Source organism: Heterocephalus glaber, unplaced genomic scaffold (assembly GCF_053883595.1).
Source record: "Heterocephalus glaber isolate CG9 unplaced genomic scaffold, H.glaber_assembly_v1.0 deba00001719, whole genome shotgun sequence".
Lineage (NCBI taxonomy): Eukaryota > Metazoa > Chordata > Mammalia > Rodentia > Bathyergidae > Heterocephalus > Heterocephalus glaber.
In genome coordinates, this window is record NW_028258432.1 from 55680 (window position 1) to 77159 (window position 21480).

At 36.9% G+C, this 21480-nt stretch overlaps 1 protein-coding gene across 14 annotated transcripts in view; it reads right to left on the reverse strand.

Annotated features, from left to right (window-relative positions):
* Positions 1 to 21480, reverse strand: part of LOC101717569 (BMP-binding endothelial regulator protein) — a 321597-nt gene that overhangs the window by 45698 nt on the left and 254419 nt on the right. Inside the window, exon 16 of one of the 14 annotated variants that reach the window (XM_087199426.1) lies at positions 3826 to 12892. The exons of the other annotated variants lie outside the window; for them this stretch is intronic. Within the exon in view, the coding sequence (XP_087055552.1) occupies positions 12883 to 12892 (10 nt within the window). The 3' untranslated portion in view covers positions 3826 to 12882. Of the gene's footprint in view, positions 1 to 3825; positions 12893 to 21480 lie in introns of those variants that run through there. 14 annotated transcript variants of the gene reach the window in all.

The window sequence follows — 21480 nt, forward strand, 5'->3', positions numbered from 1 at the left end:
ACAACCCCAAAGCTCATACCAGGGAGGAAATTACAAAGATCAGAGGAGAAATCAATGCAATGGAGACTAAGAGAATGATACAAAAAAATCAATGAAGCCAAGAGTTCATTCTTCGAAAGAATCAACAAAATTGACAAACCTTTAGCCAACCTTGTCAGAAAAAGGAAGGAAAAGGCCCAAATCCATGCAACTAGGAATGAAAAGGGTGAAATGACAACAGACCCAGCAGAAATCCACAGAATCATCAATACCTACTTCCAGAACCTATATGCCAATAAGATGGACAACACAGAAGAAATGGACAGATTCCTAGATACATATGAATTACCAAAGTTCAACCAAGAAGACCTAAAAATTCTGAACAACCCAATATCAACCAATGAAATTGAAAATGTAATTAAAAACTTATCAACTAAGAAAAACCCTGGCCCTGGTGGCTTCACTGCTGAATTCTACAAGACATTTAGAGAGGAATTGCTGCCACTACTGTTTAAACTCTTCAATGAAATTGAAAGGGAAGCAATCCTCCCAAATTCATTCCTGGAAGCAAGCATCACCTTGATCCCCAAAGCAGAGAAAGACCCAACTGCAAAAGAGAACTATAGGCCAATCTCACTAATGAACATAGATGCAAAAATCCTTAATAAGATAATGGCAAACAGAATGCAGAAGATCATCAAGAACATCATACACTCTGATCAAGTGGGACTCATCCCAGGGATGCAGGGATGGTTCAATATACGAAAATCAATTAATACAATACACCATATCAATAGAGCCAAGGACAAAAACCATATGCTTATATCCATAGATGCAGAAAAAGCATTTGACAAAATCCAACATGCATTTATCATAAAAACCCTACAAAATATTGGAATAGATGGTCTCTACCTCAAACTGATAGAAGCCATCTATAAAAAACCAAAAGCCAATATCATACTAAATGGTCAAAAACTGAAATCCTTCACACTAAAATCAGGAATAAGACAAGGATGTCCACTATCACCACTCTTGTTCAATATAGTTCTGGAAACATTAGCCACGGCAATTAGACAAGAGAAAGAAATAAAAGGAATAAAGATAGGAAATGAAGAAGTCAAATTGTCATTATTTGCAGATGACATGATACTCTATATAGAAGACCACAAGAACTCCACCAAAAGTCTTCTAGACTTAATAACCCAATTCAGTCAAGTAGCTGGTTACAAGGTCAACACACAAAAATCAATAGCTTTCCTCTACATGAATGACAGATTCACTGAGAGAGAAATAGGGCAAATAATTCCTTCCACAATAGCAGCCAAAAAACTGAAATACCTAGGAATCATCCTAAAGAAAGAAATCAAAGACCTCTTCTCTGAAAACTATGGCACTCTGAAAGGAGAAATTGAAGATGATATCAGAAAATGGACAGACATCCCCTGCTCCTGGGTAGGAAGGATTAATATAGTGAAAATGGCCATACTTCCAAAACTGCTATATAGATTTAATGCAATTCCAATTGAGATCCCAGCAGCATACTTCATGGACCTTGAGAAAACAATCCAAAAATTCATTTGGCAAAAGAAGAGACCCAGAATGGCAAAAGCAATTCTCGGTAACAGAGACATGGCGGGGGGTATCACAAGCCCCAACCTGCAACTATACTACAAAGCTACTGTGATAAAAACAGCATGGTGCTGGCAAAGAAACAGACTTGAGGACCAATGAAACAGATTAGAAGATGCAGAATCAATGCCAGACACATTCAGCCATCTCATCTTCGATAAAGGAGCCAAACACCCTCACTGGAGGAAAGATAGCCTCTTTAATAAATGGTGCTGAAAAAATTGGGCTTCAACCTGCCAAAGATTAAAACTAGACCTGTACCTCTCACCATGCACTAAACTAAAATCAAAATGGATTAAAGATCTAATTATTAAAATAGAAACTCTGAACCAGTTGAAACAGAGGTTAGGAAGAACCCTTGAAGACACTGGTGTAGGAAAAGATTTTATGAACAAAACCTCAGTTGCCTGTGAACTAGCACAAACAATCAACAAGTGGGATCCCTTCTTATTAAAAGGCTTCTGCACATCAAGAGAAACCACCAGCAGTGTGAAGAGACAACCCACAATGTAGGAAAAAATCTTCACCTGCTCTTCCTCAGACAAAGGTCTGCTATCTCAAATCTATAAAGAACTTAAAAAGATCAGACCTTGCAAATTTAAAGACCCAATCCAAAAATGGGCATCTGAAATGGACAGGCATTTCTCAGACAAAGAAGTAGAAATAGCAAATAAATACATGAAAAAATGTTCAACATCACTGGTCATTTGAGAGATGCAAATGAAAACAATGCTGAGATTCCACTTCACTCCAGAAAGAATGGCTGCTATCATGAAATCAACCAATAACAAATGCTGGCAGGGCTGTGGGGAAAGAGGAACCCTGCTCCACTGCTGGTGGGAGTGTAGACTGATGCAACCCCTGTGGAAATCAGTATGGAGATACCTCAAAGAACTAGGACTGGAAGTCCCATTTGACCCCGCTATTCCACTGCTGGGGATCTTCCCCAAAGAATTAAAAGAATCATACCACAGTGATATATGTGCACCCATGTTCATAGCAGCACAGTTTGTAATAGCTAAAACTTGGAAACAGCCCAAATGCCCATCAACTGGAGACTGGATAAAGAAAATATGGTTTTCTTATAAAATGGAGTACTACTCAGCCATAAAAAATGAGAAGTTAGAGACATTTATAGCTAAGTGGATGCACATTGAGGCGATACTCTTAAGTGAAATAAATAGGACACACGTGAATAAATTCCGAATAGTTTCTCTGGTGTGAGAGACTGAAAGTGTAAATAAGGACTAAATGTATAATAGGTAATGTGAAATAGGAAGAAAAAGGGCAAAGGGGAAGGAAGTGGGAGGGCTAGGGGAAAGGATAGAAGGGAATGGGATTAATATGAGAAAATGGAAAAATAGGAATAAAATCTTTGTAAATAGGTAGGACTGGAGGGGTTGAAGGGAGGGCTGGGCAAGGGTGAAAAATAAGAACCAAGAGAGACTATGTAAAGGTGCAAATTTCCGATGATGAATGTCATTATATTGTATACCTAAAATGTACCAATGATTAGAATGAATGATTGAAAATGTAAAATAGGAAGAAAAGTTCCAAAGGGGTAGGGGTAGTGGGAGGGGCAGGGGAAAGGAAAGAATGGAAAGGAAAAATGATGATAAATGGAAGAAATGGAAATAAAGGCTTTGTAATTAGGGAAGGGTGGAGGGCATGAAGGGAGGGCTAGGAATGGGGAAAAAATAAGAACCAAGATGCATTGTGTAAATGTACAATTCCCAATGAGAAATGTAATTGTGTTGTATACCTACAATGTACCAATAAAAGAATTTAATAAAAAAAAATGACAAAAGTGAAGTCACACCAGATCCAACAGAAATCCAGAGGATCATCAATACCTACTTCGAGAAACTACACTCCAATAAAATGGAAAACACAGAAGAAATGGGCAGATTCCTAGATATATACGAAATGCCAAAGTTAAATGAAGAAGATATAGAAATTCTAAACACCCCAATTACAATGAGTGAAATTGAAAATGTAATAAAATATTTACCAACAAAGAAAAGTCCAGGTCCTGATGGCTTCCCTGCTGAATTTTACAAGACATTTAAAGAAGAAATAATTCCATTACTCTTTAAACTCATCAAGGAAATTGAAAGGGAAGCAATACTTCCAAATTCATTCCTGGAAGCAAGTGCTACCTTGATTCCAAATCCAGGGAAAGACCCAACCCAAAAAGAGAACTACAGGCCAATCTCCCTAATGAACATAGATGCAAAAATCCTCAACAAGATACTGGCAAACAGAATACAGAGGGTCATCAAGAAGATCAGACACCCTGACCAAGTCGGATTTATCCCAGGGATACAAGGATGGTTCAACATTCATAAATCAATAAATGTAATACACCATATTAACAGAGTCAAGGACAAAAACCATATGATCATCTCAATAGATGCAGAAAAAGCATTCTACAAAATCCAGCACCCATTCATGATAAAAACGCTACAGAAAATTGGAATAGAAGGCCTTTATCTCAACCTGATTAAGGCTATCTAAGAAAAACCAAAAGCCAACATCATACTAAATGGTCAAAAACTGAAAACTTTCACGCTAAAATCAGGAACAAGACAAGGATGCCCACTATTACCACTCCTGTTCAATATACTTCTGGAAACATTAGCCACAGCAATTAGAAAAGAGAAAGAAATAAAAGGAATAAAGATAGGGAAAGAAAAAGTTAAACTGTCATTATTTGCTGACGATATGATACATTACATAGAAGACCCAAAAAACTCCACAGAAAACTTCGAGACTTAATTAACAGATTCAGTAGAGTAGCTGGGTACAAGGTCAACACTGAAAAAACAATAGCCTTCTCATACACAAATAACAGACTCACTGAGAGAGAAATTAGGGAAACAATTCCTTTTACATTAGCATCCAAAGAAATGAACTATCTAGGAATCAATCTAACAAAGGAAGCAAAAGACCTCTACACTGAAAAATACAGCACTCTGAAAGAAGAGATCGAAGAGGATACAAGAAAATGGAAAGACATCCCTTGCTCCTCGGTAGGAAGAACCAATAGACTGAAAATGGCCATACTTCCAAAACTACTACATAGATTCAATGCAAGGCCAATTGAAATTCCAACAATATACTTCACAGAACTAGAGAAAACAATCCCAAAATTCATTTGGAACCAGAAGAGACCTAGAATAGCTAAAGCAATTCTAAGCAACAGAGACATGGCTGGGGGTATCACAATCCCCAACTTGAAACTATATTACAAAGATACTGTGATAAAATTTGCATGGCACTGGCAAAGAAACAGAACTGAAGATCTGTGGAATAGATTAGAAGATGCAGTAACAACTCCAGACATGCTCAGCCACCTCATCTTTGACAAAGGAGCCAACCACCATCATTGAAGGAAAGATAACCTATTTAATAAATGGTGTTGGAAAAACTGGATTTCAACCTGCAAAGATTAAAATTAGACCCATACCTATCACCATGCATTAAACTAATGTCGAAGTGGATTAAAGATATAAATATTAAGACAGAAACACTAAATTTGCTGGAAGATAAGTTAGGTAGAACTCTTGAAGGCATTGGGATAGGAAAAGACTTCATGAACAAAACCTCAGCATCACGGGAACTAGCAGAAAGAATCAGCAACTGGGATCTCATCTTATTAAAAAGCTTCTGCACTGCAAAAGAAACCACCAACAGAGCTAACAGACAACTTACAATATGGGAAAAAAATTTTAGTAGCTGTACCTCAGACAAAGGACTACTATCTAGAATATATAAAAAATTGAAAAAAATCAGACCCTGCAAATTCAAAGACCCAATTCAAAAATTGGCATCTGAAATGAACAGACATTTGTCAGACAAAGAAATCAAAGCAGTGAATAAATGCATGAAGAAATATTCAACATCACTGGTCATTTGAGAGTTCCAGATGAAAACAACACTGAGATTCCACCTCACCCCAGAAAGAATGGATGCTATCAAGAAATCAATCAATAACAAATGCTGGCAGAGATGTGGGAAGAAAGGAACCCTTCTCCATTGTTGGTGGGAGTGCAGACTGGTGCAACCACTGTGGAAGTCAGTTTGGAGATACCTCAAGAACTAGGACTAGAGGTCACATTTGACCCAGCTATTCCCCTGCTGGGTATCTTCCCAAAAGAATTAAAAGAATCATACCACAGTGATCTATGTGCACCCATGTTCATAGCGGCACAGTTAGTGATAGCTAAAGCTTGGAAGCAGCCCAAGTGCCCATCAACTGGAAACTGGATAAAGAAGATGTGGGGTTTTTTTATAAAATAGAGTACTACTCAGCCATAAAGAACAGAAAACTAGAGTCATTTATAGCTAAATGAATGCATATCGAGGCCATACTCTTAAGTGAAATAAATAGGACATACATGTGTAAATACCGAATAGTTTCTCTAGTGTGAGAACCTGATAGTGTAAACAACAGTTAAAATGATGAAAATGAATAATTGATAATTTGAAATAGGAAAAAAGGTCCAAAGACGAAGGAGTGAAAGGGGGGGGGGGGCGAAGAGGGAAAGGAAAAACTATGAGAAAAGAAAAAAAATTGGAAATGAAATTTATGTGAATAGGGAAGGGTGGAGGGGGTGAAGGGCACACAGATAATGGGGAAAAAAATAAGAATGAAGATATATCATGTACAGGTACAAACACCTAATGATAAATGTAAATGAATTGTATACCTAAAATGTACCAATAAAATGTACCAATAAAATTAATTTAAAAGAGTCAACAGTCCATAAGAGAACTATACAAAAAAATCAATGAAGCCAAGAGTTGGTTCTTGGAAAGAATAAGCAAAATCGACAAACACTTAGCCAACCTTATCAGAAAAAGGAAAGAAAAGGCCCAAATCCATGCAATTAGGAGTGAAAAGGATGAAATTACAACATACCCACCAGAAATCCAGAGGATCATCCATACCTACTTAGAGAATCTATACGCCAATAAGATAGAAAACAAAAAAGAAATGGACAGATTCCTAGATACATATGAATTACCAAAGTTGAACAAAGAAGACCTAAAAATTCTAAACAGCCCAATATCATTAAATGAAATTGAAAACGTAATTAAAAACTTACCAACTAAGAAAAGCCTGGGTGCTGAAGGCTTCACTGTTGAATTCTACAGAATATTTAGAAAGGAACTACTACCATTACTGTTTAAACTCTTCAGTGAAATAGAAAGGGAAGAAATACTCTCAAATTCATTCCTGGAAGCAAGCATCACCTTGATCCCCAAAACCGAGAAGGGCCAAACCAAAACAGAGAACTATAGGCCAATCTCACTAATGAACATAGATCCATAAATCATTACTAAGATACTGGCAAATAGAATCCAGAAGATCATCAAGAAGATCACACACCTTGACCAAGTGGGATTCATCCAAGGGATGCAGGGATGGTTCAACATAAGCAAATCAATGTAATACACTATATCAATAGAGCCAAGGACAAAAACCATATGATTATCTCCACAGGTGCAGAAAAAGCATTTGACAAAAATCCAACATGCATTTATGATAAAAATTCTATAAAAAATTGGAATAGACGGTCTCTACCTCAATCTGATAAAAGCCATTTATGAAAAATCAACAGCCAATATCATACTAAATGGTCAAAAACTGAAATCCTTCACACTAAAATCAGGAACAAGACAAGGATGTCCACTAGCACCACTCTTGTTCAATATAGTTCTGGAAACATTAGCCACGGCAATTAGACAAGAGAAAGAAATAAAAGGAATAAAGATAGGAAATGAAGAAGTCAAATTGTCATTATTTGCAGATGACATGATAATGTATATAGAAGACCCCAAGAACTCCACCAAGTCTTCTACACTTAATCACCAAATTCAGTCGAGTAGCTGGATACAACGTCAACACACAAAAATCAATAGCTTACCTCTACAGAAACAAGATGGATTAAGAGAGAAATAAGGCAATCAATTCTTTTCACAACAGCATGACAAAAACTGAAACACCTACAAATCAACCTAACAAAAGAAATCAAAGACCTCTTCTCTGAAAACTATAGCACTCTGAAAAGAGAGATTGAAGACGTTATCACAAAATGGAAAGACATCCCTTCCTCCTGGGTAGGAAGGATCAAAATAGTAAAAATGGCCATACTTCCAAAATTGCTATATAGATTCAATGCAATCCCAATTGAAATCCCAGCAGCACACTTCATGGACCTTGAGAAAACAATCCAAAAATTCATTTGGAACAAGAAGAGACCTAAAATAGCAAAAGCAATTCTAGGCAACAGAGACATGGCAAGGGGTATCACAACCCCCAACTTGAAAACATACTACAAAGCTACTATGATAAAAACAGCATGGTACTTGCAAAGAAACAGACCTGAGGACCAGTGGAACAGATTAGAATGTGAAGAAACAACTCCAAACACACTCAGCCATCTCATCTTCGACAAAGGAGCCAAACACTCTCACTAGAGGAAAGATAGCCTCTTTAATAAATGGTGCTGGAAATATTGGGTTTCAACTTGCCGAAGATTAAAACTAGACTTATATCTCTCACCATGCACTCAACTAAAATCGAAATGGATTAAAGATCTAAATATTAAAATGGAAACACTAAACCAGCTGGAAGAGAGTTTAGGAATAACTCTTGAAGACATTGGTGTAGGAAAGGATTTTATGAACAAAACCTCAGTTGCCTGCGAACTAGCACAAACAATCAACAAGTGGGATCTCTTCTTACTAAAAAGCTTCTGCACAGCAAGAGAAACCAACAGCAGTGTGAAGAGACAACCCACAATGTGGGAAAAAATTTTCACGAGCTGTCCCTCAGACAAAGGTCTACTATCCCGAATCATAAACAACTTTAAAAAAATCAAATTTCCCAGATTTAAAGACTCAATCAAAAAACGGGCATCTGAAATGAACAGACATTTCTCACACAAAGAAGTAGAAATAGCAAATAAATACGTGAAAAAATGTTCAACATCACTGATCATTTGAGAGATGCAAATGAAAACAATGCTGAAATTCCACCTCACTCCAGAAAGAATGGCTGCTATCAAAAAATCAATGAATAACAAATGCTGGTGGGGCTGTGAGGAAAGAGGAACCCTGCTCCACTGCTGGTGGGAATGTAGACTGGTGCAACCACTGTGGAAATCAGTATGGAGGTATCTCAAAGTACTAGGACTGGAAGTCTCATTTGACCCAACTATTCCCCTGCTGAGGATCTTCCCCAAAGAATTAAAAGAATCATACCACAGTGATATATGTGCACTCATGTTCATAGCAGCACAGTTTGTAATAGCTAAAACTTGGAAACAGCCCAAGTGCCCATCAACTGGAGACTGGATAAAGAAAATGTGGTTTTTAAGTAAAATTGGAGTACTACTTGGCCATGAAAAATGAGAAATTAGAGACATTTATTGCTAAATGGATGCACATTGCGGCAATACTCTTAAGTGAAATAAATAGGCCACAGATGTGTAAATACCAAATAGTTTCTTTAATGTGTGAAACTAAAAGTGTAAACAAGGACTAAGTGTTATAATAGATAATGTGAAATAGGAAGAAAAGGGGCATAGGCAAAGGCGAAGCGTGAAGGGTAGGGGAAAGGAAAGAAGGGAATACAATTAATAGGAGAAAATGAAAAAAATGAAAACAAAGTGTTTGTAAATATGGAGGGATGGAGGGGTTGAAGCAAGGGCAAGGGAAGGGGGAAAAGATAAGAACCAAACGAGCTTACGTAAAGGTGCAAATTTCCAATGATGTATGTCATTATATTGTATACCTAAAATCTACCAATAAAATAAAATTTACAAAAACAAAACAAAGCAAACAAGACACCCCAAAAAAGAGTCAACAGTCCAAACAGGTTTCTGCCCCACTCCACTTCCACACCACTGGCCACAAACAACTAGTAAAGCACAAACCGAGGATTTAAGCCCACCCACGCAAGTGCAACGGGAGAGAAGACAATACAACCTCTATTTCTCTTTACTGCTGTCTGACTGATTGTAATTTTTGTTTTTTACAATGTTTTGTTTTCAATAATGAAATGTTAATGTTGACATGTACAGGGAAAATTATATGTATGTGTTCATACCATAATAGACATAGGATATGTCTTTCCCATACAGGAGTGAGCATTTAAGGACCTTCAGAGACTGGTTTTTTACCCCAGTGACTCACACTGAAACCCAATGCTGTAGTGTCTTGAAATCAGCTTTGTGAGATGTTACACATACTATGGTTCTAATAATAGTTAAATTCACAATGTTCTTATTCACAAAACAGAAATGAAATTAGATCCAAGTTGTCATCACAGAATCACTCATCATGATATATCCTGCCATGTTAATGTATGAACCATTTCCCCATCCAACCACTGTCCCCCAGTGTGTGTGTGGTATTTGTAAAACAGTATCTTCCTGGCATTGAGAAGTGCAGTGCCCTAAACTAATGTGGCCCTGCCTGTGACCCTTCCAAAGTAGTCAATGCCACAAGTGAGATGAAGGTTGCATCTTGGACAGCTGATGAGGTGGGAATCCTAAGCAGGGGGAGGGGATTCAGTTCAGAAGTCGGGGTGGACTCAGAAATTGATCATTGGTCTGAAGACCCAAGGATGACTCAGAGAAAGAGAAACAGGAGAGGTTTTTGCACAAGGACAGAGCTGGTACCTCCCTGTCAATCATCTGTGCCAACGTCAGAGATTATCTCTGCCATCTGAAGATGAATGTTGGGTTGTCTTGTCTTAGAAAATTCAGAATAAAATAACGAAGCCATAAGCTTGAAATCCAATGCCATTATTTGCAGAGTATAATTCATACTTTTATTTTTTTTTTAATTTTCTTCAAAACAAAAGTGTACAGCTGGGGCAAGGGGTTTCGGGAACGCCAGAGGCAAAGGGGAGCTGGTGGATCCAGGCTGCACTCTGGGTGGGCACCGCTGTTTCCTGGCTCTCCGGAGGCCAAAGGGGGAGGCTGCCCTGTCCTCTGCACCAGCGCTAAGATTTACAGCTCTGAAGAGCCTTCTTCCCCCTACTTTTCCTCTATACAGAAATAAATCCCATTGTGGGGACTCTAAAACGTTATAAAGGGATATGGTTTGAAGTGTAATTTTGTTTTTAGAAAGAAGCTTAGTAAATTACTGTTATATTATGTGTATGCAGTAGTTCTGTTGGTAGTAATATTTTGTTAGACATTAGTGATAACAGAAGAAAAATGTGTCTTTTGATAAATTGATCCTAAATTACCACATGGCCAGTATTATAACTGAATGGTCCCTAAACGAAGAGCAGGTTATTTAATTTTTAAAATGTTGTGGAAATTTTATGGTTAACTAGTTAAGTTTATGGAGAAAATACCTTAGTTGAACAGTTGTAATTGATACACACAATTAGGAAGAAAGACAATATAGTGATACTTCAGGAAGTTGAAAGAAGTGTAAATAATTTTAAACAAAGAAGAGTTAACAGTTTATAAACACTAAGCAAAATTCATGCGATATCACATAGATTCAATAAAGCTTGACTTCCCCAAATGTTATTAACTGATGCTAATGTAACTTAAGTAAATACTTTGATGATAAGCCATTAGAATTAGACTTTCGATAGTATGAGCAATTATTTTTGTTTGTTAGAATAAAATGAGGTTAATTTGGATGTCATATCAAAGAGCTTATAAGGGAAAAAAGCCTACATTATAACTTTATTCTGGTGGCTTATCCAGTGATTGGCCTGATATTCAGACTTCATAGCTTATAACCAAATTAAATAATAATTTAATTAAAGGCATAATTTAATTATTCTATAGTTACCTAGAATTTTAAGAGTATAAACTTTTTTGAAAAATCAAAGAGTTTTAATATGTTCAAAAGTGTATAAAATGTGTCAGGTCTTTACGTTAGTTATTACACCAAACTATGAGCAAATAGCATTTGGGTTACCTATAAGAGTTAATCATCCCAGAGAGTGCTAAGTAGTATCTCGGTAATTTAGGAGAGTGATTCATCATACCTGAGTGTATACTCAGTTATAAATTCTATAAAGAAGGTGTAGTGAATTCTACATAAGTAGGAGTCTCTCATTTGATCCCTTTTTTGTGGTAAAAATCTAAGTGTGAAGAGATGAGAAATTTTATGCGAAAACTTTTAGCCATGAAAAACTTCTCTCATGCACTCATGAACAAAACTACCTCCCAAAGAGTTGTCCAAGGTCCCTCATATCAAAAAATTAAAACTATAATGGAAGAGAGCACAATCTTGCCAAATTGGACAAATGACAGCAAACAAAAAATGAAGTATGACTTTTCATGTGAACTCTACAGAATGTCTACATATTCAGCTTTTCCCAGTTGTGTTCCTGTTTCAGAAAGAAGTCTTGTTCATGCTGGTTTCTATTACACTGGTGTGAAATACAAAGTCAAAAGCTTCTGTTGTGGCCTGAAGCTGGATAATTGGAAACAAGGAGACAATCCTATTGGAAAGCATAAATAGCTATACCCCAGATGTAGCTTTATTCAGAATCTGATTTCAGCTAGCCTGCAATCCACCTCTAAGAATAACTCTGTAGTGAGAAACAGCTTGACACATTCATTATCTCCTACTTTGGAACACAGTGGCTCATTCAGTGGTTTTTGTTCCATCCTTTCACCAAACCCTCTTAACTGCAGAGCAGTGGAAGACTTCTCTCCAGGGAGGACTAACCCCTACAGTTATCCCGGGAGTACTGAAGAAGCCAGATTTTTACTTACAGAATATGGCCATTAACCTTTTGTCACCATTAGACTTGGCAAAAGCTGGTTTTTATTATACAGGACCTGGAGGTAGGGTTGCCTGCTCTGCCTGCGGTGGAAAGCTGAGTAACTGGGAGCCAAAGGATGATGCCATGTCAGAACATCAGAGACATTTTCCCAACTGCCCATTTTTGGAAAATTCTCTGGAAATGCTGAGATTTAGTATTTCAAATCTGAGCATGCAGACACAGCTTGAATGAGAACATTTATATACTGGCCATCTACTGTTCCAGTTCAGCCTGAGCAGCTTGCAAGTGCTGGTTTTTATTATGTTGGTTGCAATGATGATGTCAAATGCTTTTGTTGTGATGGCTGTTTGAGGTGCTGGGAATCTGGAGATGATCCATGAGTAGAGCATGCCAAGTGGTTTCCAAGGTGTGAGTTCTTGATATGCATGAAAGGGCAGGCGTTTGTTGATGAGATTCAAGCTAGATATCCTCATCTTCTTGAACAACTGTTATCAACTTCAGACACTCCTGGAGAAGAAAATATTGATGCACCAATTGTACATTTTGGACCTGGAGAAAGTTCTTCAATAATATGCCATCATGATGAATACCCCTGTGGTTAAAGCTGCTTTGGAAACGGGTTTTAACAGAAGCCTGGTGAAGCAGACAGTTGAGAATAAAATCCTAACCACCAAAGAGAACTACAAAAACAGTTAATGATACTGTCTCAGCACTTTTTAATGCTGAAGATGACAGAAAAGAGAAAGAAAGATAAGCTGAAGAAATTGCATCAGATGATGTCATTAATTCAGAAGAATAGAATGGCTCTCTTTCAATGGTTGACAAATGTCATTCCTGTCCTGGATAATCTTTTAAAGGCCAATGTAATTAATAAACAGGAACATGATATTATTAAACAAAAAACAAAAATATTTTTACAAGCAAGAGAACTGATTGATACCATTTTAGTTAAAGGAAATGCTGCAGTTTTAGGCAGTCTTCAAAAACTGTCTAAAAGAAATTGATTCTACATTATATGAGAACTTATTTGGGGAAAAGAATATGAAGTATATTCTAACAGAACATGTTTCAGGCCTGTCACTGGAAGAACAACTGAGGAGGCTGCAAGAAGAAAGAACCTGTAAAGTGTGTATGGACAAAGAAGTTTCTGCTGTATTCATTCCTTGGGGTCGTCTGGTAGTATGCCAGGAATGTGCCCCTTCTCTAAGAAAGTGCCCTATTTGCAGGGGTATAATCAAGGGTACAGTTTGTACATTTCTCTCATAAAACAAAATAGGTTAATATTGGCCTGTATAGAAAAGTCTTTACACAATTACTGAACATTAGAAAACATTTGAAACAAAAAAGAATGATTGGTTCTTCACCGGTTAACATTCATGTTCTAGTTTGCTTTGGTATTAATAACCTTGTTTCAAAAAAGATAGTATTCTGTATTTAATCTTAATGTTTAGTTGCAGGGAAAGGTTTATGTTTAATGAGCTAAATTAGTTTGTTTGTGTGAACATAGGAGGAGTTAAACATAGTGTGCTTGTTTGGATCATTTTAGAAGCTATTATTAGATTTGGCATTCTTAATGAAAGCTTTCAGTACTAAATAACAGTGTAGTTTGAAAGTACATTACTAGAAACCAGTAGCTCTGGAATTCATCAGAGTTATGGCGCCAAATTCCTTTTGGTCCTTTTTACTTATGTTGCAAAATAAGTACTATCCTATTAGTGGTAAACAAGATTTCTCCTAATTTGTGGACAATGTCTTAATAAAGTATGTTAGAAGGAAAACAAAACAGAAGTTTAGGTCCTGGCCCATTTCTTCACCCCTGTCCCCATTAAAGATGTGTGGAGAGGTCTGAAAACTAAATCCATCACAATTACAGGAATCTTATGTGTATATCTCTGAAATACTCATATCACCTTTGTTATTATTTAGTTTCTTCATATATTCATGGTGGTTTCTTTGTACAGTAAACACAGCTTCCCTCCTCAAAGGTGACTCTGTCACCCATTCCCTCCTTCTGCGGGAACAGAGGAGAGGGCATGCAGCAGACAGGTCCCAGACCTCCTGGACATAAGAGTTGGCCAGGTAAAGCCACGTAGCCAGGCACACAGAGTGTAGAGGCATGGTAATGGCTCAAGGAGTGTGGGGGATGAGCCCCTCTGAGTCCCACCCTGAGCCACAGGGCCCTGAATAGGGAGGAGGACCAGAAGTGGGCTGGCTCATCCAAGGCAGGCCCCTGGTGGAGAAAAGCTAAATATGATCACAGGGCTTCATTACCTGCTCCAGACTCTCTTGCTGCCTTTTTGTGGGAGGCAGAAACTTGCCACAGTGCTGTACTGACTGTCACAAGCAGCTGGTCACCCTTCCTGAGGACAAAACATGCCCTTATTCTGAATGTCTGTGGTCCACAATGCTCTGGATTTGAGGCACTGTGTTGGGCACACCAGAGATCCTCAATATGGATGCATGTGTTACTAGACTGAAAAGTAAAAGGAGAATAAAACATCTTTTTTCTTGAGACCTGGGCAATTCTCACTGAACAGCAATCTCAATCCAGAGCTGAGTCAATGGTAAGAGCAGGTTTGCATCACAAATTTAAATTGAAGATCCCTAGGGAAAAATGACTCTGTAATTCTTTTTTCTTTAACATTCATGACTGAAACTCTTGGGACCCAAGGAGAAAAAAGTAAGAATAGAAACAATGAATAAACTTTGAGAATGGAAGATGAAAAATCAAGTCACTTTTTAAGTATAAGTAGCTCCAAGAAAAATGAAAGAAATTCAGTTTGGAATGTTAAACATAAAGAACTTTTATACACAACTGGGAATGCAGCTCAGCAGTATAGCAACTGTCTGGCAAGCATGAGGCCTGAGTTTGATTCTCAATACCAAAAAAAAAAAAAGAAGAACTCTTACACAACAAAAAATAAGAAAACCAAAATATTGAAACTAAAATACAAACTACAGGCTGGCAAGTAATACAAACTTTGGTTTACAATGAAATATCTCAAACAGAAAAAAACAGAGTAATAAAACATGCTCCTAGGTCCCCAGCATGCAGAATTAACAAATTTTTTTAAGTTTTTAAAAGAAAATATTAGAAGTATTGCAGAAATCTCTTTGGCCTCTTCCATCACTTTTTCCATTCTCCTTTCTTCCTCCACAAAGATAAATGACTATTCTTTCTTCATAATTATTTTATGTTGTTAACATAATAAAAGTTACTTTAAATAATTATATATTAAATAATTTTATACATAATTAAATAAACATGAATATCGGTTATTTAAACAGGTACTATATTAAAGCATTATATGTTATCTACTAAAAAGTAGTTATTAACATAATGTAACATGCTAACTAATAAAATTGCACTATGCATGATTATATCCAAGAGTTATATACAACACGATACTCTCCTTTGTGTGTATGTGTGGTAGTAGGGATTGAAGCCAGATGTCTACACTAAGCTACATCTTCACAACCCCATTTTTGGTTTGAGATAGTCTCACTGAATGCTAAGTTGCCTAGGCTGGGCCCTAGTTTGCAATCCTCTTGTCTCAGCCTTCCAGAGTGCTGCGGTTACAGATGTGCATCACCATGCTCAGCTATATTATTTTACATTTTTAATTTTATATAAATTATATCTCGCTGTATAGTTTAGTGATGGCAAACTGTTTAGAGGTGAGTGACTAAACTGCAACCTAAAACCCACTTATTCATTGCAAAGTCCCAACACTCCAATTAAAACTGAATACTGAGGTTTTTAGTTTAGAAAAAACAGCTCATACTTTAACATCTTTTGCCTTAAAAGAAAAACAGTATGCATGCCACAGGTTTGCCACCACTGACATAGGTCCTTCTTGAACTTGATTTTTCTATGCAATATTATGTTAATTATGCATGGTGATAGAGCACAACTAATTCACTCACTTTATGTATATGTTTTAACCCATACATCTAATTATGAACAATAAAGCATTCCCAATTGAAAGCTACTGCTAAAAATATTCCAAATATACATCCTTTCTTATATTATTTGCTCTGCTTTTGAAATTTTTCAGAATTTAATCATGTTACTTGTTATATCATTCTTTGGAATATGTTGAGACTTTTTGGAGCATGAAACATGGCCAATTTTTATAATATTCCATGTGTGCCGTAGTCAATATGTACTCTTTCTCTAAAACACAGTTTTGTATGCCTATTAAGTTATACAGTGCCCACTGCTCAAATTTTCTATATTTTCCTAATTTTTCAGCTTGAGCAATCCACTTCTGAGAGTATTAAGTTAAATTTTTTTCCTTATTTTTCTTTTCCCTTCTTTCCTTTCCCCTTCCCCTCCCATTTCCACTACCCCTTTGGACCTTTTCTTCCTATTTCAAATTATCAATTATTCATTTTAATCATTTTAATCCTTATTTACACTTTCAGTTTCTCACACTAGAGAAACTATTTGGTATTTACACGTGTGTCTTATTTATTTCACTGAAGAGTATGGCCTCAATGTGCATTCATTGAGCTCTAAATGTCTCAAGTTTCTCATTCTTTATGGCTGAGTAGTACTCCATTTTATAAAAAACTCCACATCTTCTTTATCCAGTAAAAGAAAAAAATGGCAGCAAAGTCTATGTAAATAGGGAAGGGTGGAGGGGATGAAGGGTACAAGAACCAAGATACATCATGCACAGGTACAAGCACCCAATGAGAAATGTAAACATATTGTACACCTAAAACGTACCAATAAAATAATTTAAGCAAAAAAAAAATCTTTCCTTATAATGAAGAAGTTGCTAAATTCTCCACATAAGTTGGACAATTCTTGTGTATATATGAAATCAGTATTATTAGGAAAGCACATATGCATGTAATATTTTCTTAGCATTCTGTGCCCAATATTACTTTCTTATGTTTGTTTTGTGTAGTATTATTGTTTTAACAGTTTCCACTGGTTAGAATTAGGACATGTTTTTTCATCTTTACTTTCAATTTTTCTGGGTCATTCTGTTAGATATACCTATTCAAACATGACATCCATGCCTCTGCTTTTCGAAATTTAACTTGAGACTTTCCAACTTCTAATAGAAAACCTTAATCCATTTACAATTTTTCTGAGTGCTGACCTATTGGAACTTCCTCAGCTTTCTGTGTTTTGTGTAAATAATAATTTTTCTTCTTTCTTGTTTTGCTTCTTTTGGGAAAACAAAGTATCACTACTATCTGATCCAGTGATCTTGCTCCTGGCCATCTATCCTACAGAAACAAGAGATCAGAAAGTGTATAGACATGAAGATGCTCCATGAAGCATTATCTCTGATGATGAACTCAAAACATATGTGCAGCAATACAGAACACGAGGAAGTGTTTTATAATCACAAGAAGTATTTTGAAGCCTATGTGACATAATGAGAAAGGTTCAGTGATGTTCTATTAAGAGAAAAAGTGGAATAGAAAACCCCACATACATAGTGTGCACCATGATTTCAACCATGAAAAGAAGTATTGGCATCACATGTGTAAATACCAAATAATTTCTCTGGTATGAAAAACTAAAAGTGTAAATAAGGACCAAAATGTAAACTGATAATTTGAAATAGGAAGAAAAGGTCTAAAGGAATAGGGGAAGTAGCAGGGGTGGGGGAAAGGAAAGAAGAGAAAAGAAAAAATATGAGAAAAGGAAAAAATGGAAACAAAGTCTTTGTAAATAGGGAGGGTGGAGGAGTCAAGGGAGGGTAGGGGAATGGGGAAAAAATAAGAATCAAGATACATCATCTAAAGGTACAAGATCCCAATGATGAATATAACTGTATTGTATACCTAAAATGTACCAATAAACTTAATGGGAAAAAAAGAAGTATTGGCATGTGAAAGATGTCCAGCCCACTGATCTTCTGAGCACTACAAAGACCTCTGCTATGGATGCTCGGTAGTACCTGCCACACACAGTTTGCACATATGACTCAGCCTGCATCACACACCCCTTGCTATCTCCACTTTCAGCATGCTAGCTAGGGATGCATGTCACCCTCCAAAAAGCTCACCGCACACTCTCTTAAATTCATTCCATTATCATCCAGTGCTCTCCTTAGAAGCACAACTGATAGCATGCCGATATGTGTGCTACAGTATTGTGGGGTGCATGTGGGGGGCTGACTTCAAGGAATTTACTCACAGAATAGTAGTAGTTGCAATTTCAGGCTCTGCTGGTGGCCTGCAGGCCCACAAAAGCATTAAGAGGTAGTATGTACATGCACCAACTTCCCATGATGAATACACTCATGTATTGCAAATATGTTCTAATAAAAACAAATATTTTAAAAAATTAAAAGAAGAAAGCCATGGGCAGAAATCCTTCTTTGACAGAGGTCAGTCTTTTCCTATTAAGGCCTCCAATGATGGGATGTAACCCATCCATAGCTCACAGGGCAACCCACAACACTCAGAGTCACACTTTAACCCCATTTAAACCACATCTGTCCAAACTTATCTAGAGCAATGACTGACAAGGTGTCTGGGTACTGCTTCCCAGACAAACTGACAGATAGTGTCACAGTCACATTTAGCCTGTTCATGCCACCCATTCATCCACCATCCATGCAGAAGATTTTAGTGGATACCAAACATGCACCAAGCTTGGCTGTCCTTGCACTCACCAAAGTTAATGCCTCCATCTCAAATGAACCTCAGGTTAACTGGCCGCCCTCCCACCTGCTGGGAATCTCCTCTGGAAATGACCCTCCCTTTTGAGCTAGGCAAGTCCTATAAGAAGATGAAGAAAGAAGGAAGGAAGGGACAGAGGGAGACAGGGAGGAAAGAATGGAGGAAGGGGAAGAAGCAACAAATAAGAATATGTATTGTGTGTACATAGTGAAATAATTTCTTTTAAATTACCTTCTGTGACTCTAGGTCTTATTTTGTTTTAATAAAATGGAATAAATGAATTCAAGTTTGTGTGGGGGAAAAAAGGAAATTGGAAAACCCATCACAAAGAAATGTATGCAAGACAGAAATTTAGTTCTCAGTGATTTTTAGAGGTTTTGCTTAGGTCTTTAACCCAAGAAACAAAAATCTTGGAAAATGCTTTCCATCCTCTCAGGAGGCTTGCTTGCACTTACTGCATAGCAGAGTGTCTTCGCTGGCCTCACAGCCACCTTCCTGTGCCAAACTGGCAGAACCTCTTCCATCCCAACTTTATGCTTTTGTATGAAAAATTATTTGTGAAACAAGTTTGGATTATGCTATGCAAAGAGTTTTCAGAGACTCGCAGCTTTCAAGGTTTTAATAACAGCTGACAAAAATTTTAAAAATATATAATAAACTAGGCAATGATCAAAATGCTTTAGGATATCTTTCTTCTAGTTACCATAAAGGCTCTGGGGTTGGAAGAATAACTGCATTATTGTTTCTCTTAGAGAAGCCTGTGTATCTAGTGTGATTCTTCTTCTTATTATTATTATTACTTTCTTTTTTGGTACTGGGGATCAAACTTGGGTCCTTGCATTTGCACAGCAGGTGGCAAAATCACTGAGCTAAATCCCCGGCCCTCCAGTGTAATTATTAACATGACAGTTCATTTGACTGTTTCCTATTCTGTATGACCTTTTTACCTGGAAAGAACCAAGGACAAGAGATAAATGCTGGAGATCTCCAGATGCAGATGTGGGATTAGTGCCTCTGCCTCTAATGGTCTGACAAAAATGGCAGGGACAGTTGAAAGAGCCCAGTTCCCTATAAGTATCCAGAGGCAGCTTTCTGTTATGAAGGAGGCAACAAGACTGTGGTATAACTGAAGATCTGATATTTAACTGTATTATAAATAATGCTCAAAACTTAAGGGTAGATGAGGATCTGCTTGGGACAGCACAGATATGCAGGGATTTTAAAGAGACTTCTCCTCTAATGTTCAATAATCATTACTGTCTGTGTACCAATAATAATAAATGCTGAGGCAAAACATCTCTTAAATAAGTATTTTGATTTTCTTTTGAAAGTTTACTAATGTATGATTGCTAGACAGAGATAATTTTATTGTTGCTGTTTTACTATTGTTTGATTATGTGAAAAATCATAAAAACCAACAGTTCAAAGAACATGAAAATAATTGTTTAGAAAGATAAAAGCAATAAAATAGTTTTTAAAAATTTGCTCTTGGGTGGACACAGTGGCATTGCACATCCATAATCTCAACACCCTGGGTAGTGGAGGCAGGAGGATCGCAGGTTCAAGCCCAGCCTGGGCAACGTAGTGGACTGGGGCTGGGATATAGCTCAGTACGAAGGCTCTGTGTTCAGTCCCCAATAGCTGAAAAACAATTTCTAAGCATCTCAAAATTCCTCTCTTAACTCCCATAATTTTGTAAATCTAAAAAATTAGTAACTCAGAAATGCAAGGACAATGAGTTGACTCCTGAAACATCACTCATTTATAGAAATTTATCTGACATGGCTTCTTTCTTTGTAAGTAAGGGAATGAGTAAAGGAAAAGGTAGCTAAAAAGAGTCATATTCCATTTGAGAAATCCTCACTTTTCTATCTTCCCCAGAAGGAAGGTCAAAGCCAGCCAGCCATCTCTCCTCCATTCCTCCATCCCATATCTTACCAAAAACTACTATTACCCTCTACAAAGTGATGGATTGACAGCTGTCAATAAGGCAGAAAGACTCCAACCCTCATATTATTGATATTCAACTTCATTTTTATCTCACTTTAAGTCAATGCAAAATTGTGCAAGGTATTTTTGATTCTTTAACGTAAGAACCAATGCTACCACATTAAAAGATGCTTGATATCATTACTCATCATGAAAATCCAAACCAAAACCATAATGAAGTACATAGTATATAGGTTGGATATAACCAAAAAGCTAGATAATGACCAGTATTGATAAGATGTGGAATATTCAGAATCCTCATAATTCTGGTGGAAATGCAAATGGCAGCAACTGTAGAAAACATTCTAGAACTTCTTTGACTGATTAAATATAGGGTAACCATGTAATCCAGAAACTTCTCTGCCAAATATAAAACCTAAAGAACTGAAAAGAGGTATTCAAACATGTATATGACTTTCATATATTAGTGTTCACAATAGCCAAAAGGTAGA